Below are 26,129 nucleotides of genomic sequence, written 5' to 3' on the forward strand. Positions count from 1 at the left end.
GGGCTTGCCAAAGGGGGATCCAAGTCAGAACATATCTATAGAGCCAAGAAATGGATCATTCCTGAGTGGGATTTTAAATCTGATTTCCAATTTTTTAATCTTTTTCATAGCTTACTATTTAATTTACGAAAATGTTTAGAGATTTCTTCTGTAACTCTGATTCGATACATTTTTTTTCAGCAATATAAATTAAATTCATTTAAAATCTTTTCAACTTTTTATATAAAATGAGTATCCCAAGAATGACCATCCATATAACAATAAATCAAACAGCAATATATGTTAATAGAATAATTATTTATTTTCAACAGGGGACATTATTTAAAATAGATCTTTCAAAAGTGTGTAACACGGTATATTTGCTCTGCCTGTAAATACATTATTTTAAATGCTCTGTGTTTTTGATTTATATTCAGGTGGTTAGTTCGAAACAACATTGTAATCGTTACTCTACGAGATAGAAGACACTTTCATCAAACACAATTCATTTCGTTTTCGATCCGTTGATCACTTATTATCTCACTTTGCATTGGGACAATTTCCAACTGTCTTCGATGGCACAGAATCTGAGTGCGGTTTATATAGAACGAAATATATATAATCCAAAAACGATCGTGTAGCAAATGCAAATGTTGAAAATAGAATAAATCATCCTAAGATCCGTACTTAATAATATTAAATTAAAGTAGTTTATGTTATTACATAACAGCATACGCCTGGTCAATTGGAATACAAATACAAATTGGTATCATAAATATATATCCGTATTATATATCATTTAAGGGCTCTACCCAAAATTTAGCTCAAAACGTGAAAAGTATGGAACCCAAAAGCGGCTGCGGAAGATGTTGGCGTTTTGGTTTGGTCTTTTATTGCGGAATGTCTGAGAGCGAAGGATGGGGCGGAGAATCCTGGATATAGGACGCAGATCTACATGTGCCTGGTGTTGCCGAAGTTGATGCCAGACTGGGTGGCACCCTTGTTAGATCCGTACTGCAGGGAGATGACATTGGCGCCGGCGCGCAGCTGCTCGTCGCTGAAGTTTCGCACGTTCTTGTCGGCCTCCTTGGGTCCAATCGATGGCTTGTTGAAGTTCGAGGCCTATGGATGATATGATAATAGTATCATTAATATTATATTATTATTAACTTAAAAAATACAACAAAATAATCTTTAATCCCATTTGTCACTGCAAACAGTAGTAATCAGCTCACCTTGCGACCCAGCGACTGCAGGCAGATAACCACCGAGTTCAGATTCTGGCGCTCCCACAGGTCGACGCTCTGGAAGGTTTCTTGGGTGGGCACTCCGAAGTTCTTGGCACAGGCAAGGAAGGCAGAGATGTTCTCCATGCACTTGAAGGCCATCTTGCTCTCGTTGATCTTCTTAATGGATCCGGGCTGCAGAGCATTGGCCAATTTGCACAGGATGACGCCATCCTTGAGCACCTCAAAGAAGTTGTCGGTGTCGCCGGATGTGTTGATGGGCTCAGCGGTGACGGCCTTAATCCATTCGAGGGATTCCTGGGCCAGCTCCTCGCTGTACTTGGAGTTGATCTACAAATATGAAAATTTAATAAGCATAAATTGTTTATGGGAAAAAGTTTTCGTATAACCTTGGACTGGTACATTTTGGGTTATTCTTTGCCTGGCTGCTGCACTTGATAGACTGAAACCCAATTGGAGGGTTAAATCAAGTACAGACTATTATTTTATTTCTGGGCCATTTCCCCACGCTTATCTCATGAAATATCGCTGATAGCAGAGTTATCACTAATTGGCTATAAACATACAACACTCTCCACCTTTCCCTTGTCTCACACTCGTGACAATTTGGCGGTTATATTTCAAGTTCTGATAAGGATAAGATTGCAGTTCTCATTTCTCCCGTCGCCGCTCCCCATTTTTCCATTATTCGATTTGCTTAAATTATAAAAGTCAGTCACGTTCGAATGTTCTCAGGTAGAATAGTAAGTATCCATATTTGCCAATGCCGATAGCTTCGACTGGGAGCTGTTGCTGTTTCTGCTGCTGCTTTAAATCTAAACGTCTTGACCATATATAGTCTTAAGTTTACCGGCCGTTTGGGCGTCCTTCGCACCGATTTTGGCCATAGACAAAAAGCCACTTGTTGAGCAGCTGGCCCCCACTTCTATTGCCATTTCCACTCGCTTGGCAAAACCACAAAAGCCGGAGTCCCAAAACAAACCGCAAAATCGTTGCGTGTTCGGTTTCCATTTGGCTTGCCAATAAAAATCTAAATCAAAATGTTTAGCAAACTAAGGTTCATATCTGATCGTCTCACTTAACACGTATTTATTTGTTTTATTTGATTGAATTCAATTGCTGTCGCTAATAGATTTCAGATTAGCTGCCATTTTATCAGAAAGTTTAAGTACTATAAACAATTGCGGTTAAAATGATGGTGGTAGAGGTTTAAATTATTTGAATTAAAAGGAAACTAGTTATGGAGAATGGATAAATATAATAAATGTTTCTTTTAAACTTTGATTTTTAGATGTTAATTAAACTGAAAATTTATTGGCTTCGTTATGAAAAAATGCTTCTGATATATTTGGGATTTTTTGTTAATACTTATAAAGCTAAAAGTAAATAACTGATACAGTCTGCTTATCTGGCTTTTCTCACATTGTTGTTCATATCTTTATATCTTTTATTGAAAGGCAAAAAATATTTCTATAGCCAAACGATAACTCTATAAATAGTTTATAACAAATAACAAATTATTACATAGTTGGCCAAGAAAACTATTATGTTACCCGCCATTGTATTACTGTTCTTTAGTTTGTGTGATTTTTGTTCTGACAGGCAAGTCTATTAAAATGAATGATCTCAGAGAAAACAAATGGAACGTTTGTCGCCAATTGAGTTGTATTCCACTCCTTATCGCCCGCCGTGGGGAAATGCAAACTCGTAAATTGAAGGGGAGTGACGGGTAGATGCAATAAAAAAAAGTGAAATACAGACCAGAAGCTTTCACCGCATTTGTGTGTACTTAGTGAAGGTGAATGCACTTTGCTCACATTTTATTTAACCCACTCCATCTTAATACAACTCTTCCTCTTTAGCAACAGAAGTCAAAAGCTATTGGAAACATCAAAATTTACGACTCTTTCGTGGTTTGAACTCAATAAAAAACCACAGATCTCTCATTGAGATAGGCAGAATAGAAGCGGCGAATATGGTAATCATTTGGAAATGGCTTTATCTTTAAAGTTTACTGAGTAAAAACTAAAGATTATCAATAATTGCAATCGACCGTTGGACAAATTGCTTTGTCCGAATTTTGAGGTATAACGGTCTAGCACTTAACAGCAGAGGTCAGTTCATTAGAGCTCAACAGAGAAAATAATGGAACCAAATAATAGCATCATCCATCATCGAAGCACATCCAACAAAAAAGCCCCAAGAAGCGTGAGACAATTAATAAAAAAAAAAACAATTTTTGATTGACATTCTGTTCGAGAATCTGGCCGAAGCCAAGAAGTTGATGATCATAACTTAGAGCCCCTGATGATGGCAGATAAATTGACACCCTCGGGGCAGATGAATAAATTTTGATTAGGAATAAATATGTTTATGGGATTCTGCGGCCAACTTTATGCATACTATCCATACATAATCGTTAACCAAAAGCCGTTAAGAGCCTAATGAATTCCGATCGTTTCTTACACGTTTTTTTACTTCGAAAATCTCTAAAAATCTTCCAAATCTTCTCAAACAAACCCCAAAACAAATTTGACAGTTGGTGGTCCCAGACAGTCAAACAATGTTCGGAACTAAATGAAAAATGGTGAAGAATAGCCAAGTTATTTTGCCGTTTCTTCGAAGCTTCGCCTCATTCTCCCCGCTTATTAAAATATTTTTAGCGCTGTTTTAATGAGTCAGCTTCAGCCATCAGCCAGCGAATTTCATTTGTATTTTTTGTTTAGTTTAGCGCTATGAGGTCGACTCGAAATTCAACGACGATCGAATGCCGGGGCAAAAGTACAGCCAGCAATGGTGTACACCCATATATACATTTATAGAAATTTGTAGAGAAACATATGTACAGCTGGTTAGAACGTACTGCCTTATCGAGAGTCAAGAATATCAGACAAAAACTGCCGGTTGATAGAGTAGTCGGAGAAATCTGAAAAACAATAATTGCAAACGGAACTTAAAAGTTGGTCATCGCTTGCCGTTAGACATGACGTCGTTTTAACGGCTTCCTTATGTTTCTTCTAACCAAAATTATTATGTTTCTAATTTTTTTTGGGTCTATGGGTCAGTTGATGAATTAACCACGATTACGGACAATTACAAAAACGGCGTGACAATGAAATGCTCAGCCGACTCAGGAACCTAATTAATTTCCCAGCTTTTGGTGTACAGTGTAACATGGGGCTGGGCCTCTTTTTCATTTTCAAGTACGTTCTGGGTGGATGGCATTCCACACGCAATGCGCATTAGTGGCCGAGGCATGCTAAGCCAAGCCTGGTTGGCTTTTAGTGAAATTAAAATTAAAATGACTTGAAAACTGGCTGGGCAAGCTTCCCGTATGCTCCTCTTCGCTTTCCAAAAACCCTAAAACCAAAAACTGAGGGTCAGCAGAAACCCAAACTCCGAATAAGAAATATCTTGGGAGAGGGCCTGCCCACGCGAATTCAATTTAATTCACACCTACGCCACTTGAAAAGTGAAAATGTTTTCGGCACAACATAACTATTTATTTATTTATCATGATTCAGTCTTCACAATTCAGTGACAGTTCCAAGAATTCTAAGTGTTATTAAAAAAACACTGATTGAAGACCAATGGAAGTTTCCTATATTTGGGGATACGAATGATATGAATATGTACCATGGATGTTATAACATTTTTAAAAAGTTCACAAGACTATAAGGAATGTCTAAAGAACCCAGCCAATAGTATGAATCTTGGTAGTTCTGGAATTCTAAAAACGTTTTCTAATTCAACAGAAATCGCAGGCGCAAATTTGACGGAAGTTTCCGCCCATCCAATGAGTATTTCTATAAATTCAAACCGAAAACCCGCGAGGGACCCAGACTGATGATCATTGCATAATAATCCATTGTAGGATACCACAGACCGGAGACTAGAGACCAGAGACAGGGGCACGTTTTGCTTGGCTGATGGCTTTTTGAAGCCGATGATGTCATGGCGTCGTTATGGCTTGGATTTGAACTTTGGCAATATTTTAGCGTAGATGGTGATGATTAGTTAAATGTGTGTATTTTGAAAGGGATCGCTGGCAGTTGACGCATCAACAGTCGGCAAACAGATACTCCACACTACACATTACGTAAGCCCGGCTTCGAAAATCAATCCACCGAATGGACAGATCTGGTGATTATTCACTACCAGCCGATTTCGCTTTCTTTCGCGATGTGTCATGATCCATGACAATTGCTGACCGATATCTTTTGGGTGGATAAATAAATGGAAAAACGACAAAAATGCCACATCGAAAACATAAACAAAATCCGCAAAAATGTAACGAGGTCAATTATATGATTTCGAGTCTGGTTTATGACCAGGTTCAGTTCAGTTGAGTGAGTTGTAAGCCCAAATCGAGTGCCTGTTTGGAGGGATAGGAGGAATTGGAGGAGGTGGTTGTCCACACAAAGAGAACCCAATTTTTTATTTGTCGAGGTGTTTTCGGTACTGAGAGTAGTTTCACCGGAAATCCAAAACAACATTTGATTTATGATAAAACCGTTGTCGACCTCCTCCCGCGACTCTTTATGGCTTATCTAAAAAAATGACGGTGACTGACGGCCAACAAGTGTTTTGGGGGTTCGACAACGGGGGTTCCGATCCCCATCTAGGAGGGGAGAACGACTACGACCACGGAGTTCATGTGGGCCAAGTGTTCCATTTACGTGTCGCCCGCACTGATAGAGGTGCCTACATAGATATAGGGAGAGAGGCAGGCACATTGCGTGCTGCGGATGTACAAATGTACACAGTCTTTTATATATTCCTGCCAATTGAGTGTGGATTCTTGGCTCCAAAATTGGACAGGTGATTAGTACGTGGCCAAGGTTCCAATGACTGAGATACAGCTGCGAGCATGGAGGGAATTGGGAGGCATATTAACTACAGTCTGGCTTTCGTAAGGTTTAATATAAAATTTTCTTCATAAAATAATTTGTTTAAAAAGTTTAAGATAGTTTACTTTACTATGAAGCTCTGTGACATCTTAGAAAACATTTGTTTACAAGATGGTAAACATATTTCGAGTAACTCGAAACCTCTATTTCTTATACCTAAAACTATTCGTGTCAGCTGGTGCTTTCAGTTTGAGGAAAAGTGGTTCCGTAATTAAGGTGCTGGGATCCGATGGAAGGGTTGCTCAACTAAAGGGGCAACGGATCCCTTGGCCGAAATTTGAGATCCATGACCATTTGTCGGTGACTGCTTATAAAAGTCGGGAAAAGCACACACGCAAGCAAGCACGGGCTGTGGAGAGAACCCAAGCCAAGAGGCAAACAGAAATGTTGTTTTCTTACGTTTTTACCTCACTTTTGTTTTGCTGTTTGCTTACGCCACATACTCATTTTTAAGTGCTCATGTGTTGGAAAAGGTGCTGCTATCGCTTCTACGTCCTCTCACCCGTAAACCCGAACGCGTACCTTCTAGTAGATATGAGTGATTCCCTGAGACCGGCAACGCATTCATGTGCTCAAAACTAACGACGCTTTGTAGTCGAGTGAACCGGGGGAAGGAATCGAGGTGGACGAAGGAGAGGCAGCTGGTAGGGATGACATCATCGCCTTCAGCTCCTGGGGGAGCCATTTGATCTTGGTTTGAAGTCGCGCCAGCAGCTGCGCTTTCAGGCATCGCGGAAACCGAAACAACACTCGCCTCTCTTTCGCTTTTTGGTATACCATATACCCTATACCAAGGTTCTTCCTATCCCTATTTCTAACTAACATATATATAGGGTAAAAATAAATAAAGCCCACACATAAGCCATAAAAATACTGATATTTTAAAGATTCATGTTTATATATCAATAGTTCCAATCAGGTTAAAATTGTTTTTAATTCATTAAGTGATAAATTAATTAATTAAATCACGTCCAAACAATGTCAATTTAGCTTTTCGATAAGAAAATTTAACCGGATACTACAATTTTAACCACAACTGTGCTTTAAAAATGTGCGAATGTAGATAATACCGATGAACAAGGTCTTTTGGTAAATGGCTGACTCAAGAAAATGAAATCCGGGTAGAAAAGTTTCAGATAAGAGAGCCAAAGAAAAGCATAACCAAAATATTTCAGTATAGTAAAAACCCCAAGGGTATCTGAAACTTCGGCTATGGTAATTCCCATTTTTTACCCATTTTTATTTGGTTTTTCTTTGTTTGGGCAATGTTGTAACTGTAGTTTTTTTGTTGGACTGCACTTAATCCCCTTTGCCGGCGACATATACAATTTCACTCTGGCTTGTCCAGGGGCGGCTTGAATTGCGTAACCCCGACTTGACGAGGGCTAAATTGTCGAAGGGTACGAGTGGTACTACAAGTACCCCCACAAAAACCCAATGCATTTGTATGAGTGCATTTAATGCAAAGTGCTGCTAATGGACGGAACTAATGTTGTCAATTTACAAGGGGGAAGCTACAATACTGCATTGCAGTTGAGATCATCCAAAAACTGTCTCCCTTCCGTTTTACAGTCGGAATTATTTAATTGCTACAAAGTTTTCTAAATGATTATGCTTATTAAATCTTTCAATGCTATTGTATATCAGAAGAGGAAGTACAAGTATGAATAATATTTAATCTTAAACTTGTTTAATCCAAAACCTAAGATTATCCTGATGAATCTAAAAACTAAAATTGTGGTAAAAAAAATGTTAATTTCTTGCATATGATTCATATTAAGAACAACACTAAACTAGAAATTTCTAAAGCTTTAATAATTTTTGATTTATAGGTAACTGTAGTTCCCTAGTTCGACTCTCGAACTGATTCACCCGCACTGACAATGCCTAAAAATCACCTAAATCATCTTGAAGCTTTACAATTACGCATGCATCACACATGTACGTGTGTTTATATTGTACATTCATCTATATATTTGTATATATCTTTATATACTTGTTCGACTTATCAAAGAAATGAGGTCATTCCTTGTTAGACGCTGGCAATTTCAAGACCATTTTTAGCTAATTTTTTGGCATTTGGCGCGCGGAGATAAAAACTTGGCGTCGTAGCGCCAAATAAAGTCAATGCAGCTTCCAAACTCACTCTCGCACACCCATGCAAAAGTGGATTTTTCGGCCAATTTGTTTATTGTGTGTTGTTGTTTTGTTTTTGGTGGGGTTTACTTTAAGGAAAGGGGGGCTTAGTTTGTACGTACTTTGCGCTGGGCCTCGGCGGCGAAACCAGACTTGGCTGCACGGTTGGACGCCATGGTTTTGTTATTTGATGGAGAAACGGGTTTGCAGGGAGCTAAAATGTAGGTTGGTCTTGGGCTTTAGGTGCACCACTGTCCACTGGAATGTTTGCCGCGGAATAAAACGGAGGGAACACAAGGGTTAAAGCCAAGTTAGTTGGGGTACGTCCGTTCGCAACGAGAGCTTACTGCGTTTTGAAAGGCGTCGAAATCGGGGAGACCGACGAAACCTCTCACACTCTGGAGATAGCTCTGCGTAAGATAGTGTTGTATACGGTACAGGCTATTTGTACCAAGTGTTTCTTAAAGAAATTACTTGACAAAAGTAGACAAAGACATTTAAATCAAAATCAACATATTCTATATAATATAATTTTGTTTACCACAGTTTTTAATATTAAATTATAATTTAACAATAATAAAATTAATCATTCACGTCAAACGGTACCTAGGTACGTTGCTAAGTGTTTCCCAACACTGGAAAGAGAGTAAAAAAGCTCCAAGCTGCGCTCTCCCTATTTTGTTTTCGGTGGCTTATCAGCGTCAGCTGATTTGTTGTGATGGAATTGATGATGTCATACCGCCTTTTTTAACGGCAGTTGTTTTTGAAATAAAATGTAACCCCCGAAACTATCGCGCACTGAAAAAAAATATTTTTAATTTATGTTTTTCGGACAATGTGTTTTAGATTGCAAATATCAGAGATAAGGGATATATTTGAACGTAGGATTCTAAAACCAACTTCTGTTTGATTGTTTTTCCAAACTCTTGATACATTTTTCAACGTGTACTAACTAACTGATAAGATAAAGATCCACCAGAGTAAAATTCCATTCGCTACTTCCCATGTTTCGTCTTATCGAAAAGTTATTGCAGCAGCATTCCATTCAGATGACCATGACATTTTGAGGGACTTTCTGGAAGCCAACAAGTTAGCAAATCGCTCTTAAAAGTTTGCCTTGAGAATTAGTTACAGTTTATTCACATAAATATATATTTTGTTTAATCGTATAAATTATGCAATTGTGGTTTTACGATAAGAAGCGAATTTCTTTAGTGTTTCATTGTGGTTCTAAATAAATAAGGGGGAATTGCTTGTGTAATTTGTTGTTCTGTTTGTCGTGTTCGTTCTTTTGTGTAGGTGTGTGTGTGTGATATATTTAATATTAAAAATACATAATTCAGCTTGATCTTTAAAGGTTTGTTATGTTGGTAGCATACACATTTGATTTATGTGGGCTTGTCTTTTGTTTTGATTATATCGCCATTAGGTTTATAACATAGGAAAGCAGTAATTAACTAGAAGTTAGGGCTTATTAGTTGCATACACATATTGCCATTATAATATATTAATCTATTAACGGTCTCCGCATGCGAAACGCTCGAAAATGTCTTCTCTCCGATCCGATTCTGCCTGCTATCGCTCTATAACCGATCTGCATCGATCATGCATCCTACTAAATGTTAAGGCCCTTTCGCTCAGATACAAGTGGGTGTGTGAGTTCGTAGACTATGGGGTATGGTTTTATATTTATATATATAAATCGATTTTTTATTTTTTACAATCTGTTATGCATGCTTCGAGGGGGACGACTCTTTAAAAAATAATCATCATAATTTATTTTTGCACATGGATAAATACAAATTACAAATATAAATGTGTGTATATATATAAAAAATTGTTTACCAAAAAATATATACGTAGACGCAAAAAAGACGCAATAATATACAGAGAACTTTACTATAATAAAAGGTGACATAAGCATAATCAGATTTTGGACTCCTACTACATGGTACTGCCATTTCCACTAGACCTAGGCATGTGTATATCAAGCACTGACATCTGTGATTACAGTGGGTGTATATATCCGTGTGTAATTGTTTCATTGTTTACAGGCTACCTATATCTGCTCGACTATATGCAAACAGTATCAGCAAATAATTTCAATTGAATTTCCTCTCCTTTTCTTTCGATTTCCTTTTTTTCTATGTTTTTTTTTTATCGTTTGTTTCGTTTTTGTTTTTAATAAATAATACCTCACGATTCGTTGGCTCAACGTAGTAAACTTAACTTACAGAACAACTGTGCAAAGTTGGGCAAAAAATAAAGAGGGGAGCGAGTGCCCTCCTAGCAGTGAGGCGCTGAATATGTGGATGTGGGGGGTTAATGGTATGTGGATACCGCGTCTTCGTCTTCTTTTATTGCTCGCTTAGGGGCCCGGCACACAAAATTTGATCTGGGTGCCCCGTAGAATCTCGCGTTGTTCTTTAATCTAGGGGTTTGTCTACTAATTTTATATAATTTTCAATTATATACGCTGCATCGACGTCTGCTCTCTGGCTCAAGTTATACTCAATGTAAGCATGCACTTTCAACTTTTGAAGCGAGTTTGTAATTATATTAGATCGAAACGCATCGAATCGAATCGAAAATTGCATCAAATGTTCCTTTTCTTTAGCTTAGTTTTAGTGCTTCACAAACAGATTTCTTTGATATTGAATTGCTTCGCAAACGATCCCCAAACTTTGGGTAGGATCTCTTTCATCTCTCACACATTCTCTTTTAGGGTTTGTCTTAGTTCTTAACTAAATTTAACTTTCAGCTGCTAATCCTTCCCGTTCATTGCTTGGGATCGGTCTTATCCTTACCCCCGTTCTGATTCTTTTTCAGCTCTATCTATATAATGTGTACGTTTAAATATATATAGGTTTTTATAAGCTTTTACGTTTTCCTGTTTTTAGTAACCATAATTTGTCGCACTCTCCACTCGCATTCCTATATAGATCTCATCCTATAAATAAATACTCCAACTCCACACATATTTAGCTATATCAAGATTTAGGTTTAGAAAACAATCAGGTTTGGTTTCCTCATCCAATTCACAGCAGCGATATATCTGAATAAATAAATGAAGGTCAATTGCAGAACTATTTGGATCAAAGAAAAACCAAGGGTACCTTTATTCTCGTGACTATCAGCAGTGACTAGCGTGGTGGTTGCCGCTGTGCTCGTCAGCAAGCTGTTATTGTTGTTCAGGTGTAGATCTTGTTGTGACTCGATGCTCAGGTCTATCAACTGGGTGGCGACCGGAGCAACTACGTCCTGCAGCAGATTGATGTCACTAAAATTTATATCTAGGTTAAAAACACTAAAATGGAGGCAATTTGTTTCACTTACTTCTTGTTGTTGACATTCTCGATATGACCATTGCCATTGGCCACCGCCGGAACAGTATTGGTGCCATCGAAGTCCACCAGCAACTTGCCGTTGCTCACCTGCTGCAGGTTCTTAGCATTCTCATCAATGATCATTGTGGAGAAGCTGTTAATGAGCGAGTTCTCCTTGTCTAGCACCGATTGCTCGTACATCGCCTGGCTGTTGGGTGGCTCCTGTACAGTTTCCGTGGCTGCGGGAGCTGGCGTTGAATCTGCGGTGCTGGGCGATCCTTCAGCCGAGTTGTTGCTGCTGCCAGTAACGCTGCTGTTGGTGCTGCTATTGTTCTCTGGAGCCGGTGCAGCAGGGGCTGCTTTGTCGTTAGCGTCCTGAAAATATGAGTTTGTTTAGTGGACATTTTCTGCATATTGTTCTATTATTCTTACCTTGGAGGGTGTTGTGGCAGCACCTCCCTTACGGGTGCGCAGCATGATGGCCTCCACACGTTTGCGGCGCTCCTCGCGCTCCTTCTCCTCCCGCTTGAGGCGCTCGGCCACTTCAACGCGCTGCTTCTCCGCCTCTTCCTTGGCCTTCTTTTCGGCCTCCTCGCGCTCCACGCGCTGTTTCTCCTCATCTTCGCGCTTTCGTTTTTCCTCCTCCTCACGCTGCTGGGCTTCCTATTAACAAATGTAAGCAATGAATTAGATTCCTTTGTTTCTATTTGGGCGTCACCCTCTTACCTCGATGGCCTTGCGCAGGCGCTCCTCCTCGCCACGTCGCTGTTCCTCGGCCAAGCGAGTGGACTCCTCCTCGAACAGGCGCTGGCGTTCAGCCTCTTCCTCTTGAGCCTTAATTTCTGCCAGGCGTTCAGCCTCCAGTCGTTGGCGCTCTAATTCCGCCTGTCGTTCGGCCTCCTCGCGGGCCAGGCGTCGTCTCTCGGCCAAAGCAGCCTTGGCCTCCTCCTCGGTCGTGATCTTCTTAGCCATCATCGAAGCGGTCATTAGATCTGCGCCCTCTGGCGGAGTAAGCTCTCGCACCTCTGAATTCTCCTTGCTACGCGACGGTTTCTTAGGCACTGCCTGCTCCTGGGGCTTGGGAGCCTCCTTTTCAGTTCCTTCGTCGGACTTTTCCTCTACATTAACTGAGGTAACCAAGGCCTCGGGTACAGATTCTACCACTACGGTTTCCTCCGCTTCCTGGCGCGCCACTTCCTCCGTTTTCTCCGAGTTCAGGGCCTCCTTTTCGGCCTTGCTTACAGATGGAACAGCAACAGGAACCTCGGTAGGAACTGTTGCCACAGGAACTGGCACCTCAGCGGGCGACTTTTCAGTCTCCTTTGCCACGCCATTCTGCTCGGGAACAGGGGCGGAAACAAGTGCGGGTGCTGCCTGGGCAGGAACCGCTTTTGTGATGGTTGTGGTACTGCTGCTAGTAACGATCATTGACCTAGTCATCGCAGAGGTATCCTTGGTTTTTGGCTCCTTGTTTAGCCTACTGATGCGCTCGGAACTGGCCGTGCGGCTTGGCAGAGCCTTGGAAGCAGATGCTGCCTTGGGTACTGGAGGATCCTGCAAGTTTATAACAGAGTTAATTATTGTAGTGGGTTTTCATAGAGTATAAATCTTACCCGTTTCGAGGGCGTCTTCTTTTCGGCACTGCTCAACCGCGATGAACTGGAGGTCACGATCAGGGAGGTGGACATCAGGTTTGCAGTTCGTTTGGGTGTCGTTTGTGCGGATGGCGAGGCGGCTGTCGTTTTCACGGGCGGCTTTTGATCCCTCTTAAGTTTGTTAATCTCTGCGGGAACGGGGTTATATTATATTATTATTATTTCTAACAAGTACTTTTATACGGACTTACCCTCAAGGGACATGCCCGTTCCTGCGATGCTGGCGGGCCTCGGTTTTCTGGGTGCCGTTGCCGGTCGCCTAGGCACCATCCCGGATGTGGACATGTTTGTCGATGTGGACATGGCGCTGCCGGGCCTTGAGCTATTGAAGTGTCCGCCGGGTGTGGCATTTCCCGATCGCGAGCCTAAGGAATCCGAATTTAATTAGAACCATTAAGGGATAAACGATTTCAAGGGGTAAGGGGTGTCAATATGGATGAGCTTATGTGGAGCGCAAAATAAAGCGTACGTGAGTAGTGACCGTCACCAGAGTTTACCATTATTGCAGGGGAAACACAGGGAAAACACAAAACCAAATTTAGGACACAAGTTAACCAAATTACCAACAGACAATAAACATTATAGTTCTTACACATAGCGGGCGAATAAACATAATGAGAAGACACCAAATAAAAACCAAGGACCAAAGAACATATACCTAGTACCAGGGTGAGATTAAACTCAGGCTCAACTGAGTTCATAGATACTTATGTTTATATGAGGTTTTAATGTTATTTGATGGCTAAAATGTAAAATAAATATAATCAAAATGAGATTAACAATAATAATAACAATAATTGATTCGCTTCACCGTGTAATAAAAACCGATATAAGATAAGTGTAACTATGGATACATACGAACGAAACGACCGACAGACGGTGACAGGCAGCAGACAATATGGACCAGGGAAATCCCAAGAAGATCTAATATGATAATGTAATGAGGATGATCCTAAATGAATATAGAATTTTGACAACTACAGTGCGTTTAAAAACCTATAAATATTTAAGGAAATATTTCAACTAGGCTTGAAATCACTTTCGAAATTTTAAAAATGCCTTGAAAGCCTTAAACGAACTTTATAATCTATTTTAACTATTTTAGCGCAAAAGTTATCAGATCGTAAGTTTAAAGATTAAAACAGCAAGCACTTACTGTTTTTAAAGGTATTTCGCAATAAACGGACGGATTTCGGATGGAATTTTCTAATATAAAAAGATATTTAAAAACCGAATGCAATGATAATTGGATCACAAATTGCTGCTCAAATGAACTGAGGACAACCTCGATCGGTCGTTCTTCGTATGCCTTCTACAGATCGATCTACTAGAAAACCAAAGCCTATGTGGGTGTACAGGTGTAAATTGTTGTTGTGTGTTCTTTGGGGTGTGGTGAAAGTTCAAGTTAGCCAATTGTGGTGCGCGAATTGTTGTTCTTGTGGTGGCTATCAGTAAGTACGCGGAAAATGGGTAGATGGCTACAACGCTATCCGCAATCTGCAGAGGTTTTTAAATTTTACATTTAGTGTGTGGGAGTGTGGAGGTGCTAGTGTGTTTTTGGATTGGTGGGTTTTGGTTGGTAGTTCGAGATGTTTGATTTCGATTTGATTGGTTTTTTTTTGTTTTAATCGCACACACCTGCATTCACTAACAAACTAGCAGAGTTCATGAGCAACAATGAGTTGGGATCGAAATCGAGAAAACGGTGGGGGTTAGTAGAGTTCGCATATTGCTGCTGTCGGCCACGCCTAGTCGCGTTCGCGCGTAAGGATGCGGAGTTGAAGGATGAGGCTGAGGCAAATGATGACTGGAGGTATTTCTTAGTTGCCGCAGTTTGCAGGCCAAGTGTGGACTGGCGCAGGTAGTGCATGTGGTTGGGTGGTGGTTGCTGTGGTGCTGTGCTGCCATAAACCGACCAACTGCTAATCTGTGTCATGCTCTTACTGGTGGATTCCCGCTGACCTCCGGCTCCGCTGGCCAGCGGTCGGAAGCTGGTCGAGATGCCGCCGCCCAGCGAGTACTTTCCCCGTTCCCGCTGGCCATTTCCTCCGGCTAAGTGAGTCATGCTGCGGGACATGATTCCCGCGGCACTGGAACTTCCGCTTCCGGCACTTCCCGCCCTCCTGGCTCGAGCACTGGCTGTAGTACCGCGTCGCCCCCCTCCTCCGCCAAGCGAGGCAGTCTCGTCCAGCATCTCTAGCTCCCGTTCGCGCCGTTCTCGCTCCAGAATCGCCCGCATGTGCTCTCCGTTCCGGCGAATCGGCTGCGCCAGCTGGTCCAAGCGGTTCATCGAGTAGGCCCGTCCTGCGGTTCAGTTGAAAGTTGAAAATGGTTTCGTGAATCTTTTCGAGCCTAGCTCTGGCTGCGGATCCTTAGGAAGCTATACTTATCTACTCACGGTTGCGTTCAAAATAATATTAAGTGACTTTGAAAAAAGTATATCTATTTTAGGAAGTTTATTAAAGGTTTTAAGTTGAAAATTCATAAAATTTGAAATATTTTATAGAAGAATTATTTAAATTAAAGGATCAGCTATTACCAGAAGGAAATATATAGTAGAAACTCTCAAGTAATAAAAATTTGTATAATATTCTTTATATATTTTTTTAAAATTTCATGATCAAGTTAGCACTACTATTTGGAACGCAACTGCAGTTACAATAAGACGTCACAAAAAGATGTGGACAAACTGGGCTACAAAATGTGTGTTTTACAAGTAAGTGTGTTTAAGAAGGTGTATTCAAGTGGCTGGATGTGTTTTTTACAGTGTGTTTCGGGTGCTTGTAAAGAAGTTCTTGTGTTTGGAGGTGTTTCAGGTGCCTGGAGGAGAGTGTGTTCCTTTTCAATTTCTCACTTTTCCTTTGCCTAAACAGCAAAGAACCCGGAAATCAACAGATATAAGGTCAGGGGCTGAGGGCAACTCTTGGTCCGGAATGGGCTAAACCAAAAGAAAACACAACTAATTGGATGGAAGGATGTCGAATGAAGAGCTGATGATGCATAGCTAGACGATGAAGCTGATCGCTGGATGAGCATGGCATGATTCTGATTGCTATTGGAGTGTGTAGTGGATGGATAGGATGGGGAATCGGCTGGGTGGGTCTTACCTGGGGTTCTGGCTGGCGTGGTGCTCAGGGAGCTTCGCGAACCATAATGCCCGTCTCGGGGGCTGGGTATTGTCGGCATGAGGTCCGTTTTCCTGCGGTAAACGCTTCGGAACACCATGGGTGATGAGTCAACGCTATCTTCTGCAATATTCGGTTTTGGGTTGTTGGTTTTTGTTTTGTACATGATTTTGGATTTGGATATTGGATTTATAGATGCAACTGCCGAAATGATTCACTTGCGATTTCGGCCTCAAAGTCATAAAAGAAACTTAATTACTAGGAACGATAGAAACCAAAAGCGAAAATAGCTAAAAATTGGAAAGTTTTTACACTGGGATTACCTACGGCTTAACAAATAATTTAATTTAATTAATAAATTGTTGAGTGGTTTACTTATCTTTGCTTAAAATTTACTTTACTTTTCAGAATTTTAATAATAATTTAACTGTTTGAGAAATAAGTTTATAATGTTTATAGATTTCTTTAACTTTAATCCAGTGCAAAAACTTTCAGTACAAAATAACCATGCTGTTGGAGATCTACTACGTTGAATTCTTTATAGACGGCCACTGCTTTCGAGGGATTAGGTTCCATAAAGAGCGCTTGAAATCTGTACAAACTGGAGGGCGTAAAAACATCATGCAAAACTGAGGGTCGCAAGACATGCCATTGATTTGGGTTAGGGAGTAGAGACAACGAGTTAAGAGCTTACTGCGGGGGTTACGATTACTATTACAGGGGTTAAGGGTTACGGCAAAACAAAAAACGAGGTCAGAACGAGAGGGGTTAAGAACGAGGTAGAGCTGAGAAGAGTTGAAGAACCCTCACCCTTACGATACGAGTTATGGTTGTTAAAGTTGTTGTGGCCTTCAGTTGTGGTGCTTGTAGCTGTGGTTGTTGTGAGATTTGTAGGTCTGTGCGCGTTGGTTGTTTGTTTGGAAGAAGTGGGCGGCGGATTGGGATTGGCCGGCCCATCGATATTTATCTCGCTGCCGGCGATGGAGAGCGAGAACCGCTTGGGCGGCTCGTCATTGGAATAGCCCCAATTGAATACCTCGTACATGGAGGAAGACTTGCGTCGATGATCTGTGTGAAGTCGGTAGTTTTTTTCGATTTCATAGTTTCAGAGAGAAAAAGGTGATCGTTACAGAGGTGTGATTGCTGTTTGCTTTTGGGTGCAAATCATATTGGAAAACAAATTCAAAATAAAAATATATAATAAAGAAGGAAAGAGAACTGATCGTGCCGTGTGAGAAGTCTGTGGGTGCTCGGGGTTTGTATCTATATATATAAATAGTAATTCACATGTACACCATCTGGGCACAGTGGGAGATAACATAGTAAGGGGTTAAAGAAATCTCTAATTTGCGGGGCACATGTAAACAATAACGGGGACTTGTCAATTACAAGATTTACGAGTGTCTAAGGTAACGATAACGATAACTGCAAAGTAAAATTTAATCTCATTATGTGTGTCTGCTGGTGTCTCAGCGAGTGTGGAGTGTTTAAAAGTGTGTGTGTATATCTGTTTCGGAGGTGACTGAAGTGCCGCCGGGGGCATCGAGACTCACCATCTTGTCGGTCCGTCGATGAGGAGGCACGCTTCTTAGCACCACTGTCGGTAAGTTCACGTTCTGAACTTCGACGTGAGAGCGAGGCGCCCGCTACGTTCGATATAGATGTGGATCTGAAGGGAAGATGATATATAAGTATCTATAGTCTTTAGTCATTTAGTCAATAGAAAGTGTTTCTTTTGCATTTCAATTGCTAAGTATAAAATTATTGCCAAATCATGTTGAAATTTTACTATCATTTATGATAAGAAATAACATCTAGAAAAATCGATAATTATTACTACCTATCTAGGATCAATGATTTTATAATACTTTCAAGACTTTTATGTAGTAGACTTTTATGTAGTATTATAAAATCATTGATCCTAGATAGGTAGTAATAATTATCGATTTTTCTAGAATTTATTTCTTATCATAAATGATAGTAAAATTTCACCATGATTATAATAATAATTATTTTGATTAATTGCAAGTATTATTTAAAAATCAATTGCATTATGTCGTTAAACAATTTTGTTACTAAAAGTTCGAGCACTGATAATACAAATTAAATAATGAAAATTCTAGTCCCCAATTTAGCATGTCAATCAAAGTACAGCGATAATTAGTCATGTGCAACATGAAATACAGATAAACTTGGCTAAAATACCAGTCTAGATAGCCATGAATGGCTAAAAGCAAATATGTGTGTTTTGTGAGAGCTTTTGGCGTTGTGCTTAGATAACTTTCATTCGGATCTCACCTCCGCTGACCCCAAAAGGCACTGGGCGATACCAGGCCATAATCCGCGGGCACATCCAGCAGGCGGGGAGTCGAGGAGCCAAAAGCGAAGCCGATGGAGTTTCTATCCCGTTTTTTGACTTCTATCCGGGATTCGCGTTCCTTTGGGTATTAAATAAAGATTAAAATACGTTTTTAATGGGACAAAAATGAGCAAACCACCTGATTCTTTTTGAGGATGTATTCACGACGTTCCTTCTCAGCCTCGAAAATGGCCTTTTTGCGTTCCTCCACCTGATGGCGCTTTTCTGTGTCTCGTACTCTGATCTCCTCGATGCGTCGCCTGCGCTCCTCTTCTTTTTGTTCACGGTACCGCTGGGCGGCCTCCGCTTGGGCGCGCAGCTCCTCAATTTTTCGGTGCCGCTCCTCATTTTGTCGATCGCGGGCATATTTTAGCTTCTCCTCGCGGTCTCTGGACGCTAAAAGCATAGCAGCAAATTAATAAAAATTCTCATTCGCACATATAAGGAAATAAATCGAATTTGGATAAACAAGTTACGGTTCGCAAGCAAATAAAAGTGGGTATATTATTTTCAGCAGTTGCTACCTGTGGCCGAAAAGAAATCAATAAATATCTGCTTAATATACGAGTATACCCCATTTTTCGACTTTTGCCGGCGAGCTATTTACATGAGCCGCGAGCTGACGTCATCGACGTGATGTACACTCGCTCTTTGTGGGTCAATTGACAAACTAACAGCAAGCAGCAACAATAACAAATATGGCACAAATACATGGACAACAACGCTGCCGTCGCCACCGTCAACGCCGCACATTTGCCTATGTGCGAAATGGGCGAACAAAAAAAAAATATAAATAAAAAAGAAAGCAAATAGCTAATGCAAGCGCACACTTTGTTCTATTGAAATGACATTGGGGAGGAAAAATGCAAAAAATAAACAACAATAATAATAATAATAATATTGGTAACATGCGGTTTGGCTGCGAAAGTCTGCATAATCGAACTGGGAACCGGTTCTTATCGCCTTATCGGTTAAGATATTTTTGGTATTTCATGACGTAAGTGAGACGACCAAGAAACAACTGCAAGTCAATCTTGCCACTCGTTACAGGTGCAAAAAAAAATTTCGAGCAAATTTAAAATTATCATCTGTCAAGGTCGCAATTAAATTTTCGTTAATCTTAACCCTCCGTGTGTTCAGTTTGCGGAGCTTTTGGAAGGACAAGAAATCTGCAATTGATTTTTCCCTAGAGAAAATCAATTTTGTATTTACTTTTGTATTTGGGCGTTTTATTTCTTTTTTTTGAGAGGAAATCAAAATTCATCGTTTTTTCATTTTTTGCACATTGTTGACATTCAGTAATTTACTCGTTAGGCTGGTAAATATTGATATATCTCAAACAACTCATTATGAACTCATATTATAAGAACATAATTTGTCATATTAATTCAAAATTCTTAAATACTTATTCATTATATTCCCACAATAAATACTTAATATGAAAGAAATTTTGTGTTTTTATAGGAGAAAATCATCTTGAAATTGTTTTCTTAAATCGACTTAGACAGTACAGATCCATAAATAAACCAATTGGAAGCTGTGATTTTGGATCGTGACAGTTTTGTGAGAAAAATTAATACGATTTCAATGAGAAAGATTTCTAATCTCGTAATAGTTTTATATATATAGACATTACATAGAGATATATTTCAAGATTCTTTTTTATTTAAACTAAATGCATATGTAAAGGTCAAACAAGTAGGTAAAGTAAACTCATATGAAGAGAATAGATAAGGAGATTTTCATATGGGCAAAACAGTGGTTCTCAGTGAGTTCTAGACTTGTAACAGACCAGTGACAGCTGTATTCCGAGGGTTAAAATCGCGATAACGCGGACTATGGTCTTATTTGTTAGTGAGATCATGCGGCAAGCATTTAGAGCATTCGTGCGTTATTGGAGGCGGAGCGGTACAGGGCGTGGCTGTAGCTCTTTAGAAGAGCCAGAAAGGAATGCCAACTACCTTGAGAGTCGTCTTCGCTGGCGGAGATTTGCCCGCCCACCTGGGCGAACCAATGCAAGGTTGCGCCGGCGCTGCAGCCCGTGATCTTGGCAGGTGCGAATGCGTGGGCTGGAGTTGATTTTCAAGTGATTTTAAAGCAATTTAATATAGTGCGTGTGAAGATAAATGTGCCGATTTTATGTAACCCACAAGATAATCCCCATAGAACCTTAGGCTTACCTTTTCGCTCGGCGCTGCCCTCGCGACTTTCGGCTCGTTTGGATGTGTTTTCCACTGCAAAAAGAATTACGAAAAAGTGGACTGGTCAATTGACTGGTATTTTCCGGAGTTTTAAACGGACTTTTTTTGTGGGAAAATCAATTGCCGTTCCGTTTTTCCCTTTTTGCCAAAAGGAAAGGTAGAAAGAAGGCGAAAGAGCGGAGGAGGGAGGGAACACAAAAAACACACACACAAACACACAGCAGCAGCTGCGATGACGAAGCGAGAGACAGAGAAAAATACGGGAAAATAATGTATGTTTCCTTCTCTCTTCTTCCTTCTTTTCAGACTGGAACTTATTTATAAACTCAAAACTCCGGATCGGAATCGGGGGAACCCGAAACACACGGCAGGGCAGCGAAATTTCCACCCATTTCGAGGGGGCAGACACTTCTGGCTTCTTGGCTTTTCTTTTTCTCTCTTTTTTCACTCCGTTTTTGCTTTTTGGCCGTGGTGTGAGTGCCGTTTTGCTGCGCAGTCGACCAGCACTTTTTGGCCCTTGAAAAGGCACCGAAAACGCGTAAATCCTGTCCGATTTTCGATCACCACCTACGCGACGGGATTTATCCTACGATTTCGAACCCGACAAAGGCTGTTTTCAATGCGTACCTTCTGGATTATTTGAAATATTTTCGCCCCCAAGACTCGCCATATTCACTTTACTTAGCGCTGCAAACAGTGTGACCAGGGTGACCTGGTGCTATTTACCATGCAATGCGGCCTATGGAAAAATACTTTAATGTTGCTTCAAATTTGATAAAAATACTAAAGATGTTATTTAACAGTTAGAGCGTTTAATATTTAAATGCTAAGCCTTAAATAAAATATTGAAGGAGTATAACGTTGCATTACACGATCGTTTCATCTAGCCGTAACAATATATAAAACTGTATTTTCATAGTATTTGGGCAGTATAATTTAATAACTAAAACTAGTATATTGATACTTCAATTTAAATTTCAAGACTCCTTTTTTTTTAAAGGATAATAATAGACAACTTATTATTTCTGTGCTTTGCTATAAATTTAAATTGACAAAATTTCTCCGTTTTCTTTTTATTTAATCGAGACTCCACTCCAGAAGTTAATTCAGTAATCTTACTCTATAGACATACGCATACAAAATTAATGTTTTTCGGCAGCTATGCAAAGTTTGGCCAGGAGGGCTGTAAGTTGCAATAATGAGTTGATTCCGTCGACGATCTTCATGTGGGTGATGCCGATCTCCCGGATAAAGTCCAGCTTTAGATGCTCATCAATGTTGACGCGCTTGCAGACGCGAAATATGTTCCCTATGATGTCCTCCGGAGAATAACCAAGTTTCCACAGCTTGGCCAGAATTTTGTAGGCCTTGTGAATGTCGTTAGCGGCACAGTGATGAATCATCTCCTCCAGTAATTTAGGATGCGGCTCATCACAGACCTTAAAGACGTTCTCCGCATTGATATCACCGAATCCTTGCGCGGTGGACTGCAGATTATTTAGTCCCTGTCGCATGTCACCCTGAGCGGTGAAAACTATGGCCTCCAGTCCGTCCTCCGTATAGTTTAGCTTCTCCCATTTCGCCACCTCAATAAGCTTGGCCAACACCTGGGCATCGGAAAGTTTGGTAAATCGCAACATGGCGCAGCGAGATTGTATGGGTTCTATGATCTTCTCACTGGTGTTGCATGCCAGAGCAAATCTCGTGGTATTGCTGTAGATTTCCATGGTGCGACGCAAAGCCTGCTGGGCACCCTCTGTCATGCTGTCCGCCTCATCCAGAATAACAATCTTATGCCTTCCACGCGGCAATGTCACCTTTTGCTGTGCAAACATTTTTATCTTATTCCGCACCACATCAATTCCTCGCTCATTGGAGGCATTAAGTTCGAGCACCGCCTCTTTATAACTGTCCCCCAGGAGAATCCTTGCGAGGCACTGAATGGTGGTGGTCTTGCCCACGCCAGGAGGACCCTATATATCACAATTAGTACTTGCTAACACGCTTTAATCCTTCCAAACTCACCGCTATAATAATATTTGGTGCATTTCCCTGGGTGGCGAAAACCGAGAGACGAGCAACAGTATCCTCATTACCTACAATCTCTTTGAATTTCACCGGACGGTACTTCTCAATCCAAGGCAAATGACTCCGCTTGTCGTCCGCAATAACCTCGGGTTCTTCCGGCATTTTATTTGCAATTTTATAAATTTGCAAACACAAACAATTTGAGCGTGGGGCTGCAATGTGACCATATCTTGGGCGCCAAAATACGAGTGTTTGCTATTTTGTTCTAGTATATTTTCACACTTTTATCGATTTTATGATTAATAATTCGTGAGTTTATTGAATATTTTGAAAAACTTTGTAGATTTCTGTTTATTTTGTAATATTTAAAAAAATTAACCAATCTTATAAAACTAAAATTCTTCTTTGACTTAGTTTATTAGAGATTTCCGATTTGTAAAGAACTAAAGAGTTTCAATATTAATTTGGAAACAATTTGTTAGTTTTTGGTAAGCTTTATTGGGTATTGAAGAAATTACAATACATTTAGATGCATCAGGTGCCAAAAATTTGAACTTGTATTTTAATATATAGTTCGAATTATATACGACTATTGAAACAATTTCAAATTATCATAAGTTTTTGAAAAGTAAATGGGATTTTTAGACAATTTGGTTCAATGTATTATCTTTAATATTAACATTTAAATATTTTCTGATGTCATTTTGCCGAATATGCGTATAATCTTACACAGGCTCATCCACAAATGTTTTTAAAATTTGACTAAGTTCGGAAATACATTTAATTTGTAGCAATCCGATGTGAATATTTTATGGTGCTGTGAAATCCGTGTCCTGTTTTGTTTTCTAATTTTCATACTACAGTATAAGAGCCAGTATAGGGGCTTAATTGAAATAATACTACTCGTATTATTGAAGTTAATATTTATTTATATTCGGCTAAGAATAAAATACTATATAATTTTAATATATTATGTAATGCGTATATAATTTATGTTTTGTATTTTATGTTTATATTGCAATATGTAATTAGTATAATAATTTCTTAAGGAATCATTTTGAACCTTCGGTAAGGAATAACAAACTATTTTTAAACACGTTAAATGTGACAAAATCTTTAACAAGAATATGATCCAATAAGTATTTAGTCCTCCTTCGAGAGACTACCCAAGTCGCTGAGGAAGATCTCGGGCGACAGGATGTGTGAAGAGCCGACCAGGACCTCCCAGTTGCGAACTGCATTAGTTACCTCGTAGGCGCACCGCATCTCGGACATACTGACGCCGCCCACGATGAAGACAATGAGCCTGGGCACGTTCTTAACCTGCGCCTGACCCTTGTCCTTGTGCCAGTGGCCATAGCGGGCACTGGTCGGGGCATGATAATTGGTATTCTGGGCCCTTCCCTCGAGAAAAGGGAAGTGGCGGAGATCGAGCTTATCCTCTATGCAATCCTCCATGATGTCCTTTATCACCGGAGTCCAGCGAGACATCTGGTAGGTGCTTTCGGTGGTGCGCTCCTTGCGCGGCACGGAGTACACCTTTTTACGCGAATCTGCAATGACATTGATGCCCAAGCAACTAAGATTACGCACCATATCCTGATCCTTGGGCGACAGCTGGGCATGAGTAAACAGTTTGGTTAGATTCTCCTCGGAAATTCCATTCTTAATCATCACATAAAGAGCAATAATGCGAACTTTATCGTAGTTCGAGACATTGGCATCCAGCAAAATAGGCACAATATTGCGCATATGATCCTTGATCTTCTCGCCTTCGGCATCTGTGCCCATGGCCAGATCTTGCTCTACACGGCACAGTTTATCCACATAGTTTTGGTAGGACTTCATGCAGTCTTCGGCCAAATGCAAGTGGGTGGAGTACTTGGACAGCTCCTTTTGATACTGTGGCATCTTCTTGATCATCTGCGAAAGATCGCGCATCGAGGACTTGTCGGCCGAACCCATGCGCTTCGAGTCGGTGAACTTCTTCAGGTTCTGAGTCACCTGGGTGGAGACAACAGCGATATGCTCGTGACGCAGCTCCACCCACAAGTCGTCGTTTTCGTCGAGTAGTACCTCCTTATCCGGTTGGTTTGGTCCGGGTGTATAGCGATAGACATCGTTTACGATGGGTAGCAAATCATAGGCCATGGCCTGGAGAGTGAGCTCGTGCAGAAGTGGAGACACACAGTCGAATCCACGATCTAGAATCAGCAGCTGGGATCGGGCCTTCTCTGGACCCTCGCCCATGGTGGCATCGTCGGCCTTGTAGGCATCCAGTTTTTGCTGCACCGAAGCAGCCAGGTCAATGTTTCTGTCCCAATCGCTGCGGTAACGTACATTTGGGTATTCTCCCAGAGTAGCACACAAAGTAGCTATTTGTTCAGCAATCCGTTCGATGTGCTTGCTCCTTATGGAAGCAAAAGCCGGGGAGTAGAGACACTGAAAAGTGTCCGGCGAGTCCAGTGAAAATACCTGGCATTCATAGGGCAAAAATGCAATGTTGATCTCCTTAAGGGTCTTAATCTTCCCGGCAGCACATGATTTGCATAGATCGTTGAACAATTCCTCGGGGCAAACCTCTGTGAAGAAAACATGGGCATAGCGGTACATGGGCCTTGCGGGGTTTTCGAAGTCTCGAATCAACCCCCGCACTGACTCATCCGATGGAGTTATCAAATAAATAGCGTCCATCGTAGGCAAAGGCTCTCGCTTTTTATTGATATCCTCCACCAGAGTGATTCCCTCGGCGCTGATCTCGTGCATCTTGGTGCACGCAGATACCATGCGCATACCCAGTTTGTCAACCACCAGCACCCTCCATTCCATACCACCCGCCCCCGCAGCGGACGTAACGCCCTGCTTTTTGGGGGCTGGAGGCTTATACTTCACCACCTCATTCATTAGCTTTTGGCCCACAAGCACTTTCAAGGCCATTTTCACTGCGAATTATTGGTCACGGGAGCAAAGGCAACTATATAATGAACACACTAAGAGTTTATATATTTGGTTTTCGTTTTCTTGTGTATTAACTTGGCCTAAAGAATTTTATCTATTCCTTGGCCAATTTTATGTGTATTTTTTTCGTTGATGACTATACCACAGTGTGACCAGATGCTGCGTGATGACTAATAACATTTACCAATAAGTAGGTATTTCCAAT

The 26,129-nt window shown here is 40.7% G+C and overlaps 4 protein-coding genes across 16 annotated transcripts; all 4 read right to left on the minus strand.

Annotated features, from left to right (window-relative positions):
- Positions 1-278: 278 nt before the first annotated feature.
- Positions 279-8,638, minus strand: LOC108108101 (myophilin). 2 transcript variants are annotated; one of them, XM_017216003.2, is made up of 3 exons: positions 8,395-8,638; positions 1,215-1,556; positions 279-1,101 (listed from the first exon to the last, which is right to left on the minus strand). In XM_017216003.2, the coding sequence occupies exons 1-3, from the start codon at positions 8,446-8,448 to the stop codon at positions 931-933; spliced, it is 567 nt and encodes a 188-aa protein (XP_017071492.1). In that variant the 5' UTR covers positions 8,449-8,638; the 3' UTR covers positions 279-930. The 2 variants fall into 2 exon arrangements, with proteins under 2 accessions (XP_017071492.1, XP_017071493.1); XM_017216004.1 differs by lacking the exon at positions 8,395-8,638 and adding an exon at positions 1,616-1,704.
- Positions 8,639-9,383: 745 nt separating this feature from the next.
- On the minus strand, positions 9,384-21,673 carry LOC108107907 (ensconsin). Of its 12 annotated transcripts, none has more exons than XM_017215713.1 (16): positions 21,566-21,673; positions 20,918-20,971; positions 20,699-20,806; positions 18,877-19,133; positions 18,677-18,816; positions 17,932-18,047; positions 17,189-17,446; positions 16,361-16,501; positions 15,198-15,557; positions 13,445-13,618; positions 13,212-13,381; positions 12,325-13,152; positions 12,031-12,261; positions 11,609-11,973; positions 11,389-11,552; positions 9,384-11,327 (listed from the first exon to the last, which is right to left on the minus strand). In XM_017215713.1, exons 1-16 carry the CDS (start codon positions 21,606-21,608, stop codon positions 11,311-11,313), a joined length of 3,426 nt encoding a protein of 1,141 aa, XP_017071202.1. In that variant the 5' UTR covers positions 21,609-21,673; the 3' UTR covers positions 9,384-11,310. The 12 variants fall into 12 exon arrangements, with proteins under 12 accessions (XP_017071202.1, XP_017071201.1, XP_017071203.1 ...); XM_017215712.1 differs by having other exon boundaries at positions 14,892-15,557; XM_017215714.1 differs by lacking the exon at positions 20,699-20,806.
- A 325-nt stretch (positions 21,674-21,998) lies between these two features.
- LOC108107908 (replication factor C subunit 2) lies at positions 21,999-23,181 on the minus strand. Its single transcript, XM_017215725.2, has 2 exons — positions 22,964-23,181; positions 21,999-22,911 (listed from the first exon to the last, which is right to left on the minus strand). The coding sequence occupies exons 1-2, from the start codon at positions 23,126-23,128 to the stop codon at positions 22,081-22,083; spliced, it is 996 nt and encodes a 331-aa protein (XP_017071214.1). The 5' UTR covers positions 23,129-23,181; the 3' UTR covers positions 21,999-22,080.
- Positions 23,182-23,444: 263 nt separating this feature from the next.
- On the minus strand, positions 23,445-26,081 carry LOC108108141 (protein ROP). Its single transcript, XM_017216068.2, has one exon. It carries the CDS (start codon positions 25,901-25,903, stop codon positions 24,110-24,112), a length of 1,794 nt encoding a protein of 597 aa, XP_017071557.1. The 5' UTR covers positions 25,904-26,081; the 3' UTR covers positions 23,445-24,109.
- Between the last annotated feature and the right edge of the window lie 48 nt (positions 26,082-26,129).

This window comes from Drosophila eugracilis, unplaced genomic scaffold (genome assembly GCF_018153835.1).
Source record: "Drosophila eugracilis isolate 14026-0451.02 unplaced genomic scaffold, ASM1815383v1 contig_2088, whole genome shotgun sequence".
NCBI lineage: Eukaryota > Metazoa > Arthropoda > Insecta > Diptera > Drosophilidae > Drosophila > Drosophila eugracilis.